We start from the raw sequence: 23,539 nt of genomic DNA, 5'->3' as shown, positions 1-23,539 counted from the left end.
CCCCAGCTCATGCCCCATCTGCTCCCACCCAAGCTTAAGCCCCATAAAGATGATCCAGATAATTGTTTTTGCAGTGTGAGGCCAGGGCTGCTGTGGGGGCAGGAGGCAGGGTGACCTGGGTTTAGGACCTGCTGGGCCTCAAGGACTCAGGTGAAGTGCAGGGTCCCCGCAGTGGAGAGCTTGAGCTGACTGGACCCCCTTGGGAGAGGGCTGGACTGTGGGACAGCTCAGGTGAGATCTGCATCCACCTTGCCCACCCGTATTTGCTGGAAAGGCAGTTGCCATCCACAGGTGGTGGGAGGAGAGGAAGCTCAAGGACACCTGAGCCACCACCACTAGCCTGGCTCCACCTCTGTCTCCTGGCCATCCCTTCTACTACTGTCCGCAGGCCTGGTTGTCCCCACCCCATGCCCCAGAAAAACTGGAAGTTATGGGAGCACTTGTCTCTCATCACCAATGCCAAATTGGCCTGTCTCCTCCCATTTGAGCCCCCCTCTCCCAGTCCCAATTAGGGATGAGAGGCTAGAGTCCTGGCGAGGGAGGCAAGAAGGGAACCCCACCCCCTCCCCTGAGCAGCTGTGGCTCCCCATCAGTGCCCCGGGAGACAGGTTGGGAGGACCGCATGTGCACCCCACCCCCACCCCAGGATGCCTTTCTGGAAACCAGTTAAAGTTTCTTAGGATAAAGGGGCCGCACCATGACCAACTCTGCCCGATTGTAAAGCTTGGTCCTCCTCCCCAGACAGCCCACTGCCCTCTGGAGCCCCTGTCCACATCCTCTCCGTGGCCCCATGACCCCAAATGCCAACGTGCTGTCCTGCTCCTCCCCAGACGTATTAGTTCCCAGGCTGCCTTAATGAAGTGTGCCAAACGAGGCAGCTTAGAGCAGCAGACATTTATTGTCACACAGTTCTGGAGGCCAGAAGTCCAAAATCCAGGTGTTGGCAGGGCCATGCAGAGGAGAGAATCTTTCCTTGCCTCTCCCTGGGTTCGAGTGGCTGCCAGCAGTCCTTCGTGTCCTGTGGCTTGTCGCTGCAGGACTTCAGTCCCTGCCTTTGTCATCACAGACATCCCCGTCATGTACTTGTTTTCACGCGGCTGTCCTAAGACATGGACGCTAGCTACACTGCTTTGGGGACTCACCCTACAACCTCATCTTTTACTAACTGCACCTGCAAAAACCATATATCCAAAACGGCATATTCTAAGGTGCTGGGAGTGAGGGCTGTAACGTACTTTTTTTTTTCCTTCAAGGGGGTGGTTAGCACACCCTTGAGCCCATAGCAGCAGCAGACCTGATTATCCTCACCTGATAGAGTGAAGCCAGACCCTACAGAATCTCACCACCGGGGGACAGACTGAAACGCTAGAGGTGGTCCCAGCTTCTTCCGGGTATTCCAGCTCCCTCTCCCCTCCCCATTGCCCCTACAATCCATCCTTCCTCCCAGGAACCACAGGGGTCTCCTCCGTCCCCCACTCAGAACTCTCCCTTGGCCCCCATTGTCCTCAGGAGAAAACCTGAATACCATGAGATCGTGGAGATGTTCTAAACTTGACTGGTGATGCCGGTCAGAATGGCCATCATTTTAAAATCTTATAAATGCTGGAGAGATGTGGAGGAAAGGGAACCATCCTACACTGTGGGTGGGTATGTAAGATAGTGCAGTCACTATAGAGAACAGTATTGGAGGTTCCTCGAAAAACTAAAAATGGAGCTACCATATGATCCAGCAATCCCACTTTTAGGCATACATCTGGACAAAACTGTAATTTGTAAAGATACATGCACCCCAGTGTTCATTGCAGCACTATTCACAAGAGCTAAGACACAGAAGCAACAGATGAATGGATAACAGATGGAGAATCAACAGATGGATGGATAAAGAAGATATGGCGCATATACACAATGGAATATTACTCAACCATTAAAAAGAATGAAATAATGCCATTTGCAGCAACGTGGACTAAAGGTTATTATACTAGGTGAAGTAAGTTAGAAAGAGAAAGAGAAATAGCATCTGATTTCACTCATGTATGGAATCTAAAATACAACACAAATTATTTACATAACAGAAACAGACTAACAGACATAGAAAAGAGACTTGTGGTTGTCAAATGCAAGGAGGTGTGGAGGAGGGATGGATTAAGAGTTTGGGGTTAGCAAATGCAAACTTCTATATAGAGTATAGCACAAAACTGTATTTAATATCCTGTGATAAACCATAATGGAAAAGAATATGGAAAAGAACACGCATGTATATCTGAATCATTTGCTGTAAAGTAGAAACTGACATTGTAAATCAACTCTACTTCAGTAAATAACTTTAAATTGACAGGTAATGGATACACAACCGTGAATATGGCAAAAGCCATTGATTGTCCCTTCTCTGTGGTTAAATTGTATTGTATGTTAATTATATTGTAATAAAGCTAAGAAACAAAAAGGGGGGGGGGGAAGGATGGTAGAGAGGGGGAGAGAGAGAAGATGAGAGAGAAACAAAAGAAAAACCCAAGCTCCTTTGTAGAGAGGCCAGCCCTCCTGGTTTGGCCAGGACTGTCCCAGTTTTATCACTGAAAGCCCTGGGTCCCGAAAACCTCTCAATCCCATGCAGATTAGGCTAGGTGAGTCCTGCCATGTCCCACTGGGGTCTGGTCTCTGTGGCCCCTCCAACCTCAGCTTCTGTCGGGGAGGGGGGCATCCCCACCCTCATCTCACTCCAGCTACTCCTCCAATCTCACCTCCTGCTTCTCTATGCACGGCTGCTCCCTAATATCACTCAGGGCTGAAAGATCACCCTCAGGATACCCCTCTGACACCACCCCCAATAGAGTGCCCCCACCCCACCCCAAAATTTGCTATCATGTCACTTTCTTTCCTTAAAGCATGATTGATTGTTTTCTCTCCCCTCCTCCTCCATTCAACTTTAAGTGTGCCTGGCAGGCTTTCTGGTCTTACTCATTATGGTTGGTCCCATGCCCGTCCTGTGAAAGTAGCAGAGGGCTTGGCACTCAGCTAAACTCTTTAAAAAAACATGGCCAGATAAAAGCATGCGTTCAGGACTGAGCCAGCTCAGGAGTCTGCATCCACACACGAGTGTCACACACCTTAAATCCTCATCGAAAGGAGGTGATGCTGGACTCTGCCTGCTGTGTGGTAAGGTGTCAGCCTTTGGCTGACACACAGCCGGGGCAGGCCCTGATACTTCAAGTCGATTGTAAATTGAGATGTGTGTGTATGTATGTGTGCAAGCGGCTGAACATGCCACTGAGTTCACGTGTGCATCAGCAAGTTTGTGACTAGCATACCTCCTGGGACCGACTCGTGCTTCAGACTGCAATAGGCCTATTCATCACCGGGCCTTGGACAAGGGTCAATCCGAGCTACGGTTTCATTGTCCAACCTGCACTGCCCATCAGGGCCTCTGCAGGGTCGACTGAGAACCTGTGTGTGCATGTTAGCTGCTCAGTCGTGTCAGACTCTTTGTGATCCCATGGACTGTAGCCTGCCAGACTCCTCTGTCCGTGGAATTCTCCAGGCAAGAATGCTGGAGTGGGTTTGCTATTTCCTTCTTCAGGAGATCTTCCCGACCCAGGGAAGATCTTCAAACCCCTGCACTGCAGGCAGATTCTTTATCATCTGAGCCACCAGAGAAGCCCCGACTGAGAACCTAGCACCCAGTAATTGCTGGCTTAGCTCCAACCTTCCCCCCAAGCCTCCTTATCAAGTGTTGCCCAAGCCCATTGCTGCTACTAAACTCGGAAACAGAAGGTAACCGGATCACTGGTTTGTGGTCCCGTAGCTCCAGGTAGGCATACACAGTATCCTTTAGACACAGGGAAGAAATTTCTGCCAGGGTGGAACTATGCCTGGGTAAGATAAAGGGGTTATTATTGCCTTGCGATCCCGCTTTCTCGCTGCACACAAGCTAGGGAAGTGTGTCTGAGCTCACGTCTATGAACGTGTCGTCGGGCCGTGCTCCTCCGGCGACTTTAAAGATCTCTGCAGGAACGCTTTCGCCTGTCATTTCGGCAGGGAATGCAACTTCTCTGAGAACCGGTGGAGGGGCGGGGCCAGGTGGGCAGGGGGCGTGTCCCGGGCTCGCGGGGCGGGGTCCACGTGGATGACGCGCGGGGCCACGCCCCCACCTTGGGACAGACCCGGAAGCGGCGGCGCCCCTAGGGAAAGATGGCGCCCTTGGGGCTGAAGGCGGTGGTAGGAGAAAGTGAGTGCCGCCCCCTGGGGGCGGGGGGCCGGGGGCGCACGGACTCTGGGAGTCTAGCGGCGGGGAGCTGGGGACCTGGCAGGGCGTCGAGCACCTGACCCTCGAGGGGGTGGGCGGGGACTTGGCTCTCCCTTGAGGGAGCGGAACAAAGTTGGGAGACAAACTCCGGGGACCCAAAGAAATCTGACTAAGGGTAGCGTAGACAGGCGCTGGGTATGGACTTCTGGACCCCCTAGAGAATGGGCGTGGGGAGGGCCCCGCTGGACTGCCAGGCTCCCGGGTCTCTGAGCCTGGCAAAGTCCGGCGGGCTGGACTCTTGGGGCCCCATGGTGCGGACCGCGGCCGGGCCTGGGTGCGCTGGTCAGCGACCCCAGCTGGTGAGAGTGCTCAGGATGCGCGTCCAGGCTCCAATGCAGATCCAAGGGCGGGGGACGCCTTACTCTTTGCCCGGCCCCCAATGGGGATCCTGGCATCCAGGCCTCCACGGGCCGGGTTCTTGGGCGGGGCGGGGGGGGGGGGGGGGGGGGCGGGGGGAGGTCGTCCCCTCCCCCACCTCCGCTAGTTCCGGCCTCAGAGTCTCCTTCCGCCCTGGCAGTGCTGATAACAGTGGACAAGACACTTGCTGGGCGGGGCCGCCCTGGCACTTTTGCCCACTCCCTCCACTAGGCAGAGCCGAGTGTGGCTCAAACTCCCCAAACCCCAACTGAAAAAGGGGCCTCCTCCTATGAAGGGGTTGATGGAGAGACAGGAGAGCCATTGATTCCATTTTACAAATGAGGAAACTGAGGCTGGATATTGGGTCATGGAATAACCACAGCCAGGCATGTTTCAGACAGGGATCCAGGGGTCCTGCGTTCTGGTTCAGGGTAAATGATGGAGGTGGAATGAGGGTGTGGCTGAAATCTACATGCCAGGAGTACTCCATTAGGTAGGGGGATGGAGAGCCCAGTTCTGGAGGCAGGTAGACCTGTTATGTGAGTCGTGGCTTTCCAGTTATTCGTTTATCTAAAGCATATTTATCTACTACTTATGCTCCAGGCACTTGCCACTTAGGTGCTGAGGGTCCTTAGGCAACTTACTTCTCCTCTCTGAACCTCAGTAGCCCTGACTATAATTTGGGGGTGACCAGGAGCTACTTCAAAGGACTGAGGGGGAGGAGTAAATGGGAGTTCCAATGGAAGTCCAGCCCAGGACCCAGAATGTTGGGGGGCACCGTGGGGCCAGAGGACCCCACATACTGAGCCCACCCCTCATTTCCCTGCAGAAATTTTGAGCGGAGTCATTCGGAGCGTCAAGAAAGATGGGGAGTGGAAGGTAGGGGCGAGATAGAATGCCTTGTCTAAACCCATGTTGGGGCCCTGAATGTGGGACAGCCCCCCTCCAGCTCCCTGAGGAGGCTGCTGGTCCACAGAGGTCACGTGGGTGGGTCTGGGATGGGCTTGGGTGGGGTCCTGGGTCCTCTTGTTCAATCAGCTCATGAAGCTGAGAGACTTGCCCTCGGCTCTAGCCCCTCCTCAGGGACAGCTTCAGCCTCTCCCACCCTCTTTTCTGTCCATTCCATCCATCTGGACAGGTGCTCATCATGGACCACCCGAGCATGCGCATCTTGTCATCCTGCTGCAAGATGTCAGACATCTTGGCCGAGGGCATCACCAGTGAGTGGCTACCCCAACCCCAGGCTTCCCAGCTGGGACCAGAGTGTGGCATCCCCTGAAATTGTCCAGGACTTCCAAGAATGCAGTTTCCTGTACAGACAGCCCTGATATGGCAACCCCTAGATAGGCAGACTTCCCACGCAAGGGGCTCCCCAGCTGCAACCCCTAAGGGGTCAGCCTCCCCAGCTGTGCAACCCCTTTGTGTGGAACTGCATGTGGGGCTCTCAGCATGTGACCCCGAGAATGTGTAACTTTCTAAGGTCGATCCCCAGGAGGCGATGACTGTGTGACCCTGCATGTGCAGAGCCCTGCCCATGTAGCTCTTGGCCCTGTGATCCATGGATGTGTTCCCTGAAGCTCAGGACCCTCAGGGAGTGTGCATATCCCCTGCTGCCTCTGCACCCCAAGTGTCCAGCTCCCTGAGTGTGCGACTCTGCCTGTGCCCTGGCCCCAGTGCCATCCACACATGTCCCCTTTCTCTGTTCCTACTAGTTGTGGAGGACATCAACAAAAGGCGAGAACCCATCCCCAGCCTGGAGGCTATTTATCTGCTGAGCCCCACGGAGAAGGTGCCTATGATAGTGGGTGTGTGTGCATGTGTGTGTGCTGGCACACATGTCTCTATGTGTATGAGGAGCAGGCAGTGGCTGGGAGGTTGGGTCAGGGGATGGTCTGTCTAAGGGTACTGGGCCAAGCCTGGAGAGTGATCCGCCTTCCCCAGTCAGTACAGGCCCTGATCGCAGATTTCCGGGGGACCCCGACCTTCACCTACAAAGCAGCACACGTCTTCTTCACCGACAGTGAGTGAGGAGAGCCGGGTAGGGGTGCGGTGTGGGGGTCAGGGTAAGGGGGTGTGAGGGCTGCCCTGGCCTGATGCCCCGTCTTGCCCATTCCCAGCCTGCCCTGAGCCCCTGTTCAGTGAGCTGGGTCGTTCCCGTCTGGCAAAGGTGGTGAAGACGCTGAAAGAGATCCACCTTGCCTTCCTCCCCTACGAAGCTCAGGTATAGCCCAACCTAGTTCTGGGTAGGAAGTGGGGCTTCGTCACCAAATATCCCAGGTTTCCCTCGGAAATAGGCAAGGCGATAAGTAAAGGGGGTGCTGAATCAGAAAGGAAAGCAGCTAACAACTGGTGGAATGAGCTCTTAGTGGCAGTCACCTGGAGTTCTGCTCCCTGGGCAATAGCAGGGGGCAGCATACAGCTCACCGCTCTGTCTTCCCACCCAAGGTGGAGGGGGCTGGGGTATTCCACAAAACAGTAGTTAGGGGGCTGCCCCAGGCCTGCAAAGCAGGCTCTGGAAGACCAGAGGAAGCCCCGGGGAGCGGCACATGGCCGTGGCTGGAGTTGGGCAGGGACGCACCTCCAGTGGTGGCGGCTCTGTGCTCTCTCAGGTGTTCTCCCTGGATGCCCCCCACAGCACCTACAACCTTTACTGCCCCTTCCGGGCGGGCGAGCGAGCACGGCAGCTGGAGGTGCTGGCCCAGCAGATCGCCACCCTGTGCGCCACACTGCAAGAGTACCCGGCCATCCGCTACCGCAAGTGGGTCCCCAGCCAGATGCCGCGCTGACCTTGACCCCATCCTGCTTCCAACCTTGCACCTCTCTTCCAACCCCAGCTCCAGACCTCACCTTGACCCCTGACTCCCATCCCTAACCCCATCCCTGACTCCCAGTCTGTGCTGGCTGGCCCTCCCCAACCCCACACCCTGAGGCACCCACCCCGTGTCTGCCCACCCCACCCACAGGGGCCCAGAGGACACGGCACAGCTGGCCCACGCCGTCCTAGCCAAGCTGAACGCCTTTAAGGCAGACACTCCCAACCTGGGCGAGGTGAGGGGCTTTCTGGGGAGGTGGAGGGAGGCCCCAGCCAGGGTCAGGATCAATGGCTTCATCCCCCTGCCCACCCCTTGCACCCCAGGGCCCTGAGAAGACTCGCTCACAGCTGCTCATCATGGACCGGGCGGCCGACCCCGTGTCCCCACTGCTGCATGAGCTCACCTTCCAGGCCATGGCCTACGACCTGCTGGACATTGAGCAGGACACCTACAGGTGGGAAGACCCTGGAACTCGCCCTCTGCCGTCACTGCAGCCCCAGGTCCCTGGTCTTCAGTGAGTGCTTGCGACCTTCATGTCTCTGGCTTTCCCAGGTACGAGACCACCGGGCTCAGTGAGGCCCGGGAGAAGGCGGTGCTGCTGGACGAGGATGATGACCTGTGGATGGAGCTTCGGCACATGCACATCGCGGACGTGTCCAAGTACGTGCGCACGTGCATGTGCTCGCGGTGGGCACCGGGGTTGTGGGCCCTCTGGCACACGGTCCCCACCCCTCCATCCCATTGTGGACCTGTACTCCATGAATGCCTGTCAACAAGCCACACCCCTCTGCTGGCCTCCCCACGCCTCTCCAGTGTGGGCCTGTGTCCCCTGGCTGGCATCCCGGGGCCCTGTGACTCCCCAACCCCCCAGCTCTGCCCTCAAATGACCGTCTTGGCACCAGTCCCCAACCTACCCCCTGCCCATTCTCACCGCCAGGAAGGTCACGGAGCTCCTAAAGAATTTCTGTGAGAGCAAGAGGCTGACCACAGACAAGGTAGGCTGTGGGGTGAAGGGTGCAGGCCCGGGGCAGGGTGGGCCACTTGGGAGGGGCAGGGCCTCAGTCTGGAGCCCCAACCTGGATTGGGGGCCTCGGATAGGCAGGGCCTGGCCTCACGCTCAGCCTTGTTCCCAGGCCGACATCAAAGACCTGTCCCATATCCTAAAAAAGATGCCACAGTACCAGAAGGAGCTGAACAAGGTGAGCAGTAAGCGGCGACCAGGAACCTGCCACCCCCAACTGTCACCCTGTCTGCATCCTGACTGACTCTGTTACCCCCGATTCCCACACTTACCCTGCAGTACTCGACGCACCTGCATTTAGCCGATGACTGCATGAAGCATTTCAAGGGCTGCGTGGAGAAGCTGTGCAGCGTGGAGCAGGTGGGTGGGCCCTGGGCAGGGGTGGGGTCTGTATGGGCTGGGCTAGGAGTCGGGGGGCAGGGCCTGTGCAGAGGCATTTCTGGGGCAGTCTGTGGCTTATGGGTGGTGGCCCGGCCTGGAAAAAGGCAGGACCTGGGTAAGGGCTGGGGCCTCTGGAGAGGTGTAGCCTGTGTGAGGGGTGGAATCTGTGGAGAGGAGACTTGGAGTGTGGGCGTAGGCCCTGTGGGGGCCAGCCCCTTGGAGAGGCAGTTTCTTGTGGGGAAGGCAGGCCTAAGGAGCTCAGACGGTAATCTGCCTGCAATGAGGGAGACCCAGGTTCAATCCCTGGGTCAGGAAGATCCCCTGGAGAAGGAAATGGCAACCCACTCCAGTATTCTTGCCTGGAGAGTTCTATGGACAAAGGAGCCTGGTGGTCTACAGACCATGGGGTTACAAAGAGTCTGACACCACTGAGCAATTAACACACTGCTGCTGCTGCTAAGTCAGTCAGTCGTGTCTGACTCTGTGCGACCACATAGACGGCAGCCCACCAGGCTCCCCCATCCCTGGTATTCTCTAGGCAAGAATACTGGAGTGGGTTGCCATTTCCTTCTCCAATGTATGAAAGTGAAAAGTGAAACTGAAGTTACTTGGTCGTGTCCAACTCTTAGTGACCCCATGGACTGTAGCCTACCAGGCTCCTCCGTCCATGGGATTCTCCAGGCAAGAGTACTGGAGTGGGTTGCCATTACCTTCTCTGAATTAACACACAGACCATTGGAAATGTGGGGCCTATGGAGAGGTGTGGCCTGTGTGAGGGGTGTGGCCTGAAGGGGAAGACGCTGAACCTCGGAGAGGGTGAAGCCTATGGCTAGGAGGGGCCTGTGTGAGGGGTGGGGCCTCACGGCGAACAGGTGTAGAACCTTCAGAGACTGGTAGAGCAAAATGAAGCCCAGAGGTCTTGCCGAGGCCCATGGGGATGTCCCTCCCCTGCCCCGTCCCCCGATGTGGTGGCTGACCCCCATGTCGCCCCAGGACTTAGCCATGGGCTCGGACGCAGAGGGTGAGAAGATCAAGGACGCCATGAAGCTGATTGTACCGGTGCTGCTGGACGCTGCAGTGCCAGCCTACGACAAGATCCGGGTTCTGTTGCTCTACATCCTGCTACGGAATGGTAGGCAGGGGGCCTGGAGTTGAAGGGGCGAGGAGGTTGGTATACCGTCATTCACTCCGGTCTCCGGTGACTGTGGGAGGCTTTCACTCCCGCAGATGCCCCCACACACCAGGTACGCCAAACCCCACAGATACCCCTCTGGACCTTGGGCCACCCTCCATTGGCCTCCATTGGCGTGGAGACCCTCTGAATCTATTTTTAGGACTCCTCCAAACTTGGCCCCCTCAACTGATTCCAGAGGCTCCCCCAATCTGCCACCCCCTCTGGGATTCCCATCCAGAGTTCTAACATGAGGAATCCACCTTCTCTGCGAGCGTCGGTGGTTCCCCCGGTCCCCAGGGTATCCTGACTGCTGGATGCCCCTACCCCAAGCTCCTCAACCCAGAAGCCTTCGTGGCCACCTCTGCACCCTCCCCCTTGCCCACCACCACCCTGTGAGCCTCCACATAAGCCCCGTCCTCCGGCCGTCTCCAGGTGTGAGCGAGGAGAACCTGGCCAAGCTGATTCAGCACGCCAACGTGCAGGCGCACAGCAACCTCATCAGGAACCTGGAGCAGCTGGGGGGCACTGTCACCAACGCCGGGGTACGCTGGGCAGGGAGAGGGCACTGAGTCAGAGGGGAGTGACTGGGGTCAGAGGGCACACTACCATGGTGGGGACACACCAGGCGTGCTGTGGTTCTTGGCGCACGGGGGAGCCCTCAGGAGGGCCTGGGGACCGGGGGCCGCGGGGCTGTTCCCAGTCTGAGAGTCACAGGAGGGGTGGGGCCTATGAGGCTTGGAGCGTGAGTGCTAGTGGTGCTGCCGCATGGGGCACGCAGTCCAAGTCCCACAGGCCGACAGCTGGGTCCCCAGCACGGGGCACGTGGGCGACCCTGGGCTCCCGGAGGCCTCAGGGCCACCAGTCCACCCGGAACACACACAGCAGCTTCCTGGGCTCGGCTCTCGGCACGTCCCTCCTCCCTCGACCTTGCCCTCCGCTGCCGCTCGACTGCGGGCACCTCTCACGTTCTCCCCCTGCCTGTCCTCTGCCTCTCTCCCAGGCCCGCGTCTGTCACCCTGTCCACCGCCTCTCAGTTCCCCTGTTTCTACGTCCTCCATCGTCCGTCCCCATCTCTCTCTCTCAGTCCTGATCTTCTTCTTTGTCTCATCTTGGTTTCATCACCTGTGTATTTCTTCCTCCCTCTCTCTTGTTTTCCCTTCCTCGCTCTGTCTGCAACCTCCCCCAGCCCGACAAGCCCCATCTGTGACCTGCCTCCTTCTCCCTAATTCCCCCACCGACCCCACCCGCCCCACCTGTAGAGCTCTGGGACCACCAGCCGACTGGAGCGGAGGGAGCGCTCAGAGCCCACCTATCAGCTGTCTCGCTGGACCCCCATCATCAAGGACGTGATGGAGGTACTGCTGGTAGGGGTGGGACCTGACCTCCCCCATCCAGGCCACGCTCAGCCCCTCCCTGCTCACTGTCCTAAGCCCCGGGGCGTAAGAGAAAATCCCTCATTATTGGCTTCCCCATGGCTCTGCCTGGGTTCTGGGGGCAACCCCATCCCACACTGGAGGAACGGGGGCGCAGAGAGAGAGAAGAGCTTCATCTTCTCTCCACTTGCTGGTCCCCTCCTCTATCTACCTCTATTCACTCCTGCCCCCCAGGACGCCACCTGGGTCCCCCTTTGCCCTGCCCATACCAGCCCCTGCCCCACGCGGGGAGCCAAAAGCAGCGGCAGCCTAAAGGACCTGGCCGGGGACCTGGCTTCCTGCTTCCTGCCATCTGTATGGAGTCCTGGCATCTCTGCCGGCTTAGAGGCCCCCTTATCCCTATGGATCCTGGATGCCTAGACCTCTGGGTTCCTGAGGGGTGGGGGGCTCAGAATCTTGGCTTCTCCAGGGGCTGGAGGTCCACACTCCTGGGTCTCTGAGGAGCTGAGCAGGAGCAGGGTCCTTAAGAAGCTAAGAGCCCCGGGTCCCGGGTCATTAAGGGGCTGGAGGTACAGGTGGCGGCCCCTTTCTGCCAGGATCTTGGCCTGTGAACATACCCGATGGAGGACGCTCCAGACCTTGGGCCTCATTGCCCGGGCCCCTCTCCTCAGCCTCCCTCTCCGGCCCTAGGATGCTGTGGAAGACCGGCTGGACCGAAAGCTGTGGCCCTTTGTATCTGACCCTGCCCCCACACCCAGTTCCCAGGCTGCCGTCAGGTGAGGCCAGGGACATGCCCAGACCCACAGGAAGTGAGGCTTGGGTGGGTGGGGTGATCTGCTACCCAGTCTGACCTCCGCCTGCCTTCCTCGCACAGTGCCCGCTTCGGCCACTGGCACAAGAACAAGGCGGGCGTGGAGGCCCGGGCAGGGCCCCGGCTTATTGTCTACATCGTGGGTGGTGTGGCCATGTCAGAGATGCGGGCCGCCTACGAAGTGACCAGGGCCACTGAGGGCAAGTGGGAGGTGCTCATCGGTGAGTGGCCAAGACTGGGGTCTCCTGGGCTTGGCAGGGGCTGGGAGCCCAACTCTCCCGCCTGTGGGTTCCTAGGGAACTGATAGCTGTGTGCCTTCTGGGTCCCCAAACCTTGGAGCCTCTGCAGGGCTGGCGTCTGGGAGCCCTAGGTGAGAGGGGTTAGGGCTTGGCTTCCCAGGGATGTGGTCCCCTGGGAGTGGACCCTTCCCTTTCCAAGAGGTGAGACTCCTGAGTCCTGAGAGCCAGGGTTTTCCTGAACGACCCTCTGGGTGGAAGGGTTAGGGGCCAAGGCCACTCCCACAGCCCCTCCCTCCGGCCCAGGCTCCTCGCACATCCTCACCCCGACCCGCTTCCTGGATGATCTGAAGACTCTGGACCAGAAACTAGAGGATGTCTCCCTGCCCTGACCCCCGCCTGACCTGCTGCATCCCTTTCCAGAGAAATAAACTCCCATCTTTCTGCCAGCTGGCACCCACCTTGCTTGCTTTTCAAGGGAGCCATATGGGGCCCTCCTCTCTTGGGTCCCATCCCCTGACTTTGTGCCTCAGGCCCCACCCAACCCTGTTCTTCCGGAGGGCATTCCACACTCTAAGGTGAACATGGACTCCAAGATCTACTAGCTTCCAGGTTCCAGGCAAATGTCGGGTTGGCCTTTCCAGAACCTGGGAACCAGTCATGGTTCTCCTGGCCACTCTGATGGGACTGTCAGTAGTAGAGTATCAACAGACCAGACAGACTTCCCCAGCCCTTCTGGCACTGTCTCCTTGGGACTTGCAGCCACACAGATCAGGAGTCTTTTCCTCTTCCTAAGATCAGAACTGGCACTTGTGTGAGGATAGGAGCACGGCAAACGATGCCCACCCAGCTCCCATCCCAGAGAGCTGGAGCTCCTCCTGCTTCTTCCTCTCTATTTCCGGCAGGGTATTCACAGGGTTTGCTAACTGCAGGACTTATCAGGGCCTTTACTGGGTGGATTAGTATGCCGGGGCTGCCATAACCCAGTTCCACGTTCCAGGTGACCTACACAACAGAGATTATTCTCTCCCATTTGTGGAGAGCAGGAGTCCAAGGTGAAGGTGTCAGCAGGGTTGATTTCTTCAAAGGCCCCTCTCCTTGGCCCATAGATGGCTGTCTTCTCTTTGTGTCCTCACGTGCTCTTGCCTCTGTGCGTGTCTGTGTCCTAATCTCCTCTTAAGGACACCAGTCATATTGGCTTAGAGTCTACACTACTGACCTCATTTGGACTTAATTATCTTTTTTTTTTTAATCACTTCTCTCCAATCTGGATCATCCCTTTGATTTCTTCTCCCTGACTGACACTGTCAAAGAAAAACTTTTTTGAACTGCAACGACTCTTAATTCAGAGAAGGCAATGGCACCCCACTCCAGTAGTCTTGCCTGGAAAATCCCATGGACAGAGGAGCCTGGAAGGCTGCAGTCCATGGGGTTGCTGAGGGTCAGACACGACTGAGCGACTTCAGTTTCACTTTTCACTTTCCTGCATTGGAGAAGGAAATGGCAACCCACTCCAGTGTTCTTGCCAGGAGAATCCCAGGGACAGAGGGGAGCCTGGTGGGCTGCTGTCTATGGGGTCGCACAGAGTCGGACACGACTGAAGCGACTTAGCAGCAGCGCCTCTTAATTGCAGCACACAGGATCTTTTGTTGCAGTATGTAGGATCTAGTTCCCCAACCAGGGATGGAACGTGTGCCCCCTGCATTGAGAGCATGAAGTCTTAGCCACTGAACCACCAGGGAACTCCCAACTCAATGATCTTTCTGAAAGTCTCATCTCCGAATAGAGTCACATTCTGAGGCATAGGGCTTAGGACTCCAGCATATGAATTTTCTGGGGACACAGTTCAGTCCGTAACCCTCAGCTAAAATGAGATGTGAATTTTACAGCCTGAATAAGAGCTATGAAGGCCCTTTCCTCTAGGGGCACAGACACATAGCCTGGTCAGAAGTCTGTACCACATGGGGCTAAGGGAGCCCTGAGGACACCATAATCCACTCAGCCTGGGGCAGTCAGGGAAGGCTTCCTGGAGGAGGGGGCACTTAATGTGAAGAGAAAGGGGTCAAGGTCTAATAGCCACCTGGGGCCTGAGTGAGAATATGACCCCTGGATATGACCCCTGCTGGAGTGATGGGAAACTGCAGAAGATATCTCAGCAGGGTCAGGTGGGGTCCAGGTGTAATGTGGTTGATGGGGCTCAGCTGGGATGGGTTCCTGGGAAGGGGACCCTGATGGGAGGATAAGCTGAATCTCATGACCACTCCCCTACAGGTAGAGCACTACCCCACCTGTAATCGGAGTTGTGGCCCATCTAAGGTTGGGACCAAGAGAGTGTGGGCAGAAACGGGACACCTAGGCCCCTTGTTTCCCACCCACCGAAGACTTGGCCCTGATTTTGAGGTCACCTATCCTTGTTGTTGTTGGGGGCAGGCTGTGCAGCATAGGGGATCCCAGTTTCTCCAACCCGGAATCAAAGTCCTGCCCCCTGCATAGGGAGCATGGAATCCTAACCACTGGACCACTAGGGAAGTCCTGAGGTCACCTCTCCTTTTGAGAATCTGGAGAAATCTAAAGACACCCTAACCAGAAAAATCACACACACAGTTCTGCAGCCGGGGCCTTGGAAAAGCAAAAGTCCCTCCAATTCAGCATTTCTTCTGAGGTTTACAGGGCCTCTCCGGTGGCTAAGTGGGAACGAATCTGCCTGCCAGTGCCGGAGATGCACGAGGGCATGGCAACCCACTGCAGTATTCTTGTCTGGAGAGTCCCATGGGCAGAGCAGCCTGCAGCCTTATAGTCCATGGGGTCGCAAGAGTCGGACATGACTGAGTGACTAAGCAACAACAATAGCAACAACTAAGACTTACCTGAAACTCCTGACAGGGCAGAAAGATGGACGTGCAAGGCCCTCAAGTAGATAGGTTGCAGGGAAGAAAGTGGGTCATCTCGGACCCCTGAGACATCCCGCCCTGGATGCAAGGCTCCCTTCGCAGACTCGGCAGGCAGGCCTTTCAACTGGTGGGAGACGCAGTGGGAGGGAGATGGTTTTAAAAGTTTAACTTAAAAAAAAATTGTTTATTTTTGGCCGCGGGGCACCTTAGTTCCCCAACCAGCGATGGAACCCACGTCTCCCCGCAATGGAAGAGTGGGTTCTAACTACTTCACCAGGGAAGATAGACCCCAAAATTTAACATTTAAACCTTGCTCTGGGAAGCCAGAGAAATATCAATAACCTCAGATATGCAGATGACACCAACTTTATGGCAGAAAGTGAAGAACTAAAGAGCCTCTTGATGAAAAGTGAAAGAGGAGAGTGAAAAAGTTGGCTTAAAACTCAACATTCAGAAAACTAAGATCATGGCATCCATTCCAATCACTTCATGGCAAATAGATGGGGAAATAATGGAAACAGTGAGAGGCTTTATTTTGGGGGGCTCCAAAATCACTGCAGATGGTGACTGCAGTCATGAAATTTAAAAGATGCCTGCTCCTTGGAAGAAAGGCTATGATCAACCTAGACAGCATATTAAAAGTCCATCTAGTCAAAGCTATGGTTTTTCCAGTAGTCATATATGGATGTGAGAGTTGGACTATAAAGAAAGCTGAGCTCAGAAGAACTGATGCTTTTGAACTGTGGTGTTGGAGAAGACTCTTGAGAGTCCCATGGACTGCAAGGAGATCCAATGAGTCAATCCTAAAGGAAATCAGTCCTGAATATTCATTGGAAGGACCGATGCGGAAGCTGAAACTCCAATACTTTGGCCACCTGATGCAAAGAACTGACTCACTGAAAAGACCCTGATGCTGGGAAAGTTTGAAGAGGGGAGAAGGGGACGACAGAGGATGAGATGTTTGGATGACATCACTGACTCGATGGACATGAGTTTGAGTAAACTCTGGGAGTTGGTGATGGACAGGGAAGCCTGGTGTGCTGCAGTTCATGGGGTCTCAAAGAGTCAGACACAACTGAGTGACTGAATTGAACTGGCCAAGCCAGGCTTCAGCAATATGAGAACCGTGAACTTCCAGATGTTCAAGCTGGTTTTAGAAAAGGCAGAGCAACCAGAGATCAAACTGCCAGCATCCTCTGGATCATAGAAAAAGCAAGAGAGTTCCAAAAAGCATCTATTTCTGCTTTATTGACTATGCCAAAGCCTTTGACTATGTGGATCACAATAAACTGGAAAATTCTGAAAGAGAAGGGAATACCAGACCACCTGACCTGCCTCTTGAGAAACCTGTATGCAGGTCAGGAAGCAACAATTAGAAGTGGACATGGAACAACAGACTGGTTCCAAATAGGAAAAGGAGTATGTCAAGGCTTTATATTGTCACCCTGCCTATTTAACTTCTATGCAGAGTACATCATGAGAAATGCTGGGCTGGAGGAAGCACAAGCTGGAAGCTGGAATCAAGGTTGCCAGGAGAAATATCAATCACCTCAGATATGCAGATGACACCACCCTTATGGCAGAAAGTGAAGAGGAACTAAAAAGTCTCTTGATGAAAGTGAAGGAGGAGAGTGAAAAAGTTGGCTTGAAGGTCAACATTCAGAAAACGATCATGGCATCTGGTCCCATCACTTCATGGCAAACAGATGGGGAGACAATGGAAACTGTGTCGGACTTTATTTTGGGGGCTCCAAAATCAGTGCAGATGGTGATTGCAGCCATGAAATCAAAAGACACTTACTCCTTGGAAGGAAAGTTATCACCAACCTAGACAGCATATTCAAAAGCAGAGACACTACTTTGCCAACAAAGGTCCATCTAGTCAAGGCTATGGTTTTTCCAGTGGTCATGTATAGATGTGAGAGTTGGACTATAAAGAAAGCTGAGCGCTGAAGAATTGATGCTTTTGAACTATGGTGTTGGAGAAGACTCTTGAGAGTCCCTTGGACTGCAAGGAGATCCAACCAGTCCATGCTAAAGGAGATCAGTCCTGGGTGTTCATTGGAAGGACTGATGGTGAAGCTGAAACTCCAATACTTTGGCCACCTCATGCGAAGAGTTGACTCATTGAAAAAGACCCTGATGCTGGGAGGGCTTGGGGGCAAGAGGAGAAGAGGACGACAGAGGATGAGATGGCTGGATGGCATCACCGACTCGATGGACCTGGGTTTGGGTAGACTCCGGGAGTTGGTGATGGACAGGGAGGCCTGGCGTGCTGCGATTCATGGGGTCGCAAAGAGTTGGACCCGACTAAGCTACTGAATTGAACTGAACTGAACTGGGAAGTCACGGTGTTCCCTCCGGCGCCCGCTTAGGCAGGTACGCGCTCTGAGCGCAAGGGGGCGCTGTGGCTCAACTTGCCGGTTGCTTTGATCGAAAGATCAAAAAGCGTCTGTAACCGCGAATTTGGGTGACCCTAATTAGAGACCTCGCCGGTGGCGGGGCGGGGGGAGGGGGCTTGAAGGAGGGAGAGTAGGTCATGAGTTACTCCGTAGTTCTCAGCCCCAACGAAACTCTGTTTAAATCGCCTCGGCCTTGGCCACTTATTTATACGTAAATGATGTTGTAAAATCTCCCACCTAAGGGCCTTTTATTCTAAGAATATTCACGGACCCCACCCACCATGGACCAGAGCAGCCAGCCAGTAGTGTCAGTCCTGACCACGCCCCCAGGTATTACGCCAAGTGCCCCACACGCGTTGCACAGAATTCTCAAAACCCTCGCAGGAGAGTAAACTCCAACCTCTCTGCGTTCCATGATGCATGACGTCAGGGGCTCCATGATGTCATGTCCCTACGGTTAGTCGGTGGCTGGGGTGAGGGAAGGGGGAGGTCTCTGATTCCCAACAACTCTCCGCATAAAGGTTTTTTAGCAGTCGTGGATTCCTGCCAGTTTACACCTTAAAAAAAAAATTTTTTTTTTTTCTCTGCCTGGGGACGTTCAGGACCTTAGTTCCCCTACCAGGGATTGAAACTTGCCTCCTGCACCTTGGACCCGCAGGGAATTCCTTCCATCTCCCTTTAAAAAAAAATTTTTTTTTTTTAATGCAGTGTCTGGAGGTTTGCAGGATCTTAGTTCCTGTACCAGAGAGTGAACCCAGGCCGCAGGGAAAGCAAGGAGTCCTAACCACTGGATAGCCAGGGAATTCCTAAATCTTTTTTCCCCCAGTATTAAAACTTCCCTGGTGGCTCAGACCGTCACGAATCTGGCTGCAATGCAGGAGACCTGGGTTTGATTCCTGAGTTAGGAAGATCCCCGGGAGGAGAAAATGGCAGCCCTCTCCAGTATTCTTGCCTGGAGAATCCCATGGACAGAGGAGCCTGGTGGGCTACGGTCCATTGGGTCGCAAAAGAGTTGGACACTACTGAGCGACTAACACTTTGATGTAACTGTGTGTGTGCATGCTCAGTCATGTCAGACTCTGCAACCCCATGGACTGTAGCCCGCCAGCTTCCTCTGTCCATGGAATTTTCCAGGCAAGAATACTGGAGTGAGTTGCCAGTTCCTACTCCAATCTGTATACCTATCTATTGCCAATAACTCTTGAGGATTATTTTAATCCCTGTCATTCCTCATACTGGAATCAGCTAGAATCCTTCTTTTTAATTTTTTAATATGTATTTATTTGGCCACACCAGGTCTTTAGGTGCAGCATATGAGATCTGGTTCCCTGACCAGGGATTGAACCCAGATCCCCTGTACTGGGAGCATGGAGTGTTAGCCACTGGACCACCAGGGAAGTCCCTGGAACCCTTCTTGAAAGGACTGTCCCTCAGAAACAGCTGTAGTTGGTTTGTAGGGAAAGTAGCAACCTCAGGCTTTTTACCTATTACTTGTGGGTGTGGCTTAGGTCCCCAGGATCCCCAGGAGACAACTGAACACGTGAGCTCATCAGGGAGGCCTCCAGAGTCACTGTTGGGTCACAGTATAACCTTAGAGGCAACACTTAGGAACCCCTGGCTGCCACAGTGATAATAATATATGGATGTAATATTAATATACACTGTAATAATATAGTCTTGATGTAATAATACATTATTATTATTGAATATCCAAAAGGGGTCTGGCTCTGGGCTGGGTGGTGTAGTTCCCAGGATGTACTAAGAAGGAGAGCTCCACAAAGTGAGAAGGGAATTCCTTAGGTGAGCAGCAGGGCTTGGGAAGGTCAGGAGGGCACCCCTGGGGTGGTGAGCACTGATGTTCCGGAGGGGAGGTTGGGAACCCATCACAGCAGGGGTTGTTTCTCAGTCCATGCTATGCAGGGCAGGGGGCTTTTCTAAAGTATTATCTCCCCCAAGTGACAGGAGGGAAAGGTTTGTGGTCTTGAATTTGCTCTACTTAAAAAAAAAAGTGTGCTCAATTGCCAAGTCGTGTCTGACTCTGTGACCCCGTGGACTGCAGCCCGCCAGGCTCCTCTATCCATGGAATCCTCCAGGCAAGAATACTGGAGTAGGTGGCCATTCCCTTCTCCAGGGGATCTTCCCAACCCAGGGATCAAACCCAGGTCTCCAGCGTTGCAGGCAGATTCTTTGCCATCTGAGCCACCAGGGAAGCCCAAAATACTTGTTACAACATGAATAAACCTCAAACACACTATGCTAAGTGAAAGAAGCTTGATGCAAAAGAACACATATTGGGGGACTTTCCTCGTGGTTCAGTGGTTAAGATTTTGCTTTCTAATGCAGGCGTGACAGTTCCATCCCTGGTCAGGAGGCTAAGATCCCATTTGCCTCGGAGTTAAAAAAACCAAAGACATGAAAAACAGAAGTAATATTGCAATAAATTCAATAAAAACTTTCAAAATGGTCCACATCAAAAAATCTTAAAAAAAAAATCCCACCACATAGTGTATGATTCTATTTATATGGAACGTCCAGAATAAGCAAATTCACGGACAGAAAGTGGTTGCCTAGGGATGGGAGTGGGAATAGACAGCGACTGAAAAGTAGCACAGGATTCCTTTTAAGGGCAATGAAAATGTTCCAGAATTGGATTGCAGTGATGGCTGTGCAACCCTGTGAAATTGTACTGCAGATCATCGAGTCCTGTACTTGAAATGGATAAATGTTGTAGCATGTAAATTATACTTCAATAAAGCTGCTTCTCAAAGCTATGTTTTTTTTCCAGTAGTCATGTAGGGATGTAAGAGTTCGACCATAAAGAAGGCTGAGTGCTGAAGAACTGATGCTTTCCAACTGTGGTGTTGGGAGAAGACTCTTGAGAGTCCCTTGGACTGTAAGGAGATTCAACCAGTCCATCCTAAAGTAAATCAACCCTGAATATTCATTGGAAGGACTGATGCTGAAGCTGAAGCTCCCATACTTTGGCCACCTGATGGGAAGAGCCGACTCATTGGGAAAGACCCTCATGCTGGGAAAGATTGAGGGCAGGAGAAGAGAGCAGAGTGTGAGATGGTGGGATGACATCACCGACTCAATGGACATGAGTTTGTGCAAACTCTGGGAGACAGTGAAGGACAAGGGAGCCTCGTGGGCTGCAATCCATGGCGTGGCAAAGAGTCAGACATGACTTAGTGACTGAACAACAAAAGCTGCTTTTAAAAAGAACAAAAAAGTGAGGGTCTGGGACACACTGGAGCTGCCAGCTGAGCCAGGATGGTGGAGGTGGGATGGTGACCCTCCGCCTCCTGCCAGGGACCCTGGCAGAACAAGAAGTGCCCAAGGCCCCTAGGGGAGGAGCTGAGGGTTTCTGAGGAACCCAGTAGACATCAAGAAAGCAAAGCAAGCTTCCTTATTTTTTTTCCGTAAAGTTGCTCAAAATCTGAAAACAGAAATTAGCCAACAGCTCCTGCTAAGAATATTGTGAAAAGGCTCCTGGGGGTGTGGAAATAGCCCCAAGAGTGGGAAAGTTCCATTCCTGTGGGGCCAGGATGGAGTCCCCAGGGCTGAGGAGGTTGAGGGGTTGGGACAGGAAGAGGAAGTCCGGGTTGGGGGCCCCTCCACCTTCAGTGACCACTCGGAGCTTTGATCCCTGTCAGCAATTGGGGAAATTCTGGGGAAATAATGAACAAAAAAGATGTTTATAAAACATTCATCATGCTTTGTCTACGTCAGTTCAGTTCAGTTCAGTCGCTCAGTCGTGTCTGACTCTGCGACCCCATGAATCATAGCACACCAGGCCTCCCTGTCCATCACCAACTCCCGGAGTTCACTCAGACTCGCGTCCATCTAGTCATTCACATAAATTACACACTGGATGAAATAAGTCAGAGGGAGACAGAAAAATACTGCCTGATCTCACTTAACTGTGGAATCTACTTTTTTCCCCTAGCTGTGTAGAGATAAGCTTACAATGTACAAAGTAGTGATTTAATACATATATACGGATAAAGGAAATCTTCCCATTATTGAGGTTTGGGGAAGTCATTGTGGCTTCTACGTGCGTGCTCAGTCGTGTGCAACTCTTTGCAACCTCATGGACTGTAGCCTGCCAGGCTCCTCTATCCATGAAAATTTCCAGGCAAAGAATACTGGAGCAGGTTGCCATTTCCTTCTCCAGGGCATCTTCCTGACCCAGGGATCGAACTTGTGTCTCCTGTATTGGCCGGCAGAATGCTTTATCATTGGGCCACCTAGGTTAACTTGAACTTGATGCTAACTAGAACAGCCTGTTGTTAGCCTACCAAAGCTACATTGTACTTCTGCTTTAATTATTAAAGAAAAGGGCACATTGACCAGAAGTCAAGAATGTCTATGTTCAAAAAAATTAAATGCCGCCCTTCCTGGGACACCAGCGCTGGTCCTCCTTCAGTAATAAGACTCCCTTCCCAGGTGCCAAGGTCAGGCTGACTTGCTGTGCAGGTGCCAGTCTGTTTCTTTGAAACTTTGAAGGAGTGTCTCCCTGACTTGTTTGATGTTCTTTGTTTCAACAAGACATACAACAGAGCTAAAATCATGCTTCTCTGAGGCAGTTCCTCGGAGTCATCAGAGAAGCTCTCTTCTGAGCTATATTCCTCAGTTTGGCACAAATAAAACTCTTCGCTTGGACTTCCATACCGGTCAAGTAGTGAGGAGTCTGCGCTCTCACAGCTGTGGGCCCAGTTTCAATTCCTGGTCAGGGAACTAAGATCCCACAAGCTGGGTGGCATTAGCCAAAAAAAAAAAGAAAAAACACTCTTTTATATTTTTATTAGAGATGGTTTGGGCTTCCCAGGTGGCACCAGTGGTTACAGAACCTGCCTGCCAACACAGGAGATGTAAGAGATGGAGGTTTGATCCCTGGGTGAAGAAGAGCCCTGGAGTAGGAAACCCATCCAGTATTCTTTCTGGAGAATCTCATGGAGAGAGGAACCCAGCAGACTATAGTCCACAGAGTTGCAAAGAGTCAGGTACAACTGAAGTGACTTGGCATGCACACAGACGATTTATTGATTATTTGTGTTGACAATACTTTGCAAAATGATAACTACAATAAGGTTAGGTAGTATATCCAACTCCTCACATAGTTGTCCTGTGTGTTGTGAGAAATTTTTAGTTTTATTTCTTTTTTTGGCCACACTGCCCAGCTCATGGGCTCTTAGTTCCCGGATCAAGGATTGAATCAGCACCTTTGGCAGTGAAAAGGTGGAGCCCTAACCACTGGACTGCCAGGGAATTTCCAAGAACTTTTCAATTCTCCTTTCTTAGCAACCTTTCAATACACAATATGCAGTATTGTTAACCATCATTGTACATTACACCCCCAGACAGAATTTATTCCTCTTATAACTGGAAGTTTGTACCTTTCAACAAGCCTTAACCCATTTCTCTTACTTCCCAGGCCCTGGCAAATGCCAATCTCTATGAGTTTGACTTTGTTTTTAAAGATTTATTTGTGAAATCTAAGAAAGCTGAGCCAGAGCAACAGAGAACAGAGTAGTGGTGACCAAGGGCTGGGTGGACGGGGACATGGCGAGATGTTTCCCGAAGGGGACAGATTTCCAGTTAGAAGATGAATAAATTCTGGGGACCTAACATACAGCACGGTGATTACAACTGACACTGTTGTGTGCCGGAAAGTTGCTAAGAGAGTAGGTCTTAAGTGTTCTCACCACACACAAAAAGATAATTACGGGAGATGATGGAGGTGTTAACTAACCGTATGTGGTAGTCATTTTGCAACA

General features: G+C 53.3%; 1 protein-coding gene across 1 annotated transcript; it reads left to right on the top strand.

Moving 5' to 3' along the window:
- Positions 1-4,134: 4,134 nt before the first annotated feature.
- STXBP2 (syntaxin binding protein 2) lies at positions 4,135-12,922 on the top strand. Its single transcript, XM_040240561.1, has 19 exons — positions 4,135-4,222; positions 5,487-5,536; positions 5,796-5,877; positions 6,370-6,446; positions 6,599-6,677; positions 6,775-6,878; positions 7,267-7,415; positions 7,621-7,705; positions 7,794-7,924; positions 8,023-8,130; positions 8,408-8,465; positions 8,604-8,669; positions 8,771-8,851; positions 9,866-10,004; positions 10,479-10,588; positions 11,306-11,401; positions 12,110-12,195; positions 12,294-12,451; positions 12,773-12,922. Exons 1-19 carry the CDS (start codon positions 4,186-4,188, stop codon positions 12,856-12,858), a joined length of 1,782 nt encoding a protein of 593 aa, XP_040096495.1. The 5' UTR covers positions 4,135-4,185; the 3' UTR covers positions 12,859-12,922.
- Positions 12,923-23,539: the final 10,617 nt, after the last annotated feature.

Source organism: Oryx dammah, unplaced genomic scaffold, assembly GCF_014754425.2.
Source record: "Oryx dammah isolate SB20612 unplaced genomic scaffold, SCBI_Odam_1.1 HiC_scaffold_5, whole genome shotgun sequence".
In the NCBI taxonomy this organism is placed as follows: domain Eukaryota; kingdom Metazoa; phylum Chordata; class Mammalia; order Artiodactyla; family Bovidae; genus Oryx; species Oryx dammah.
This window is presented reverse-complemented; position numbering and strand designations above follow the sequence as displayed.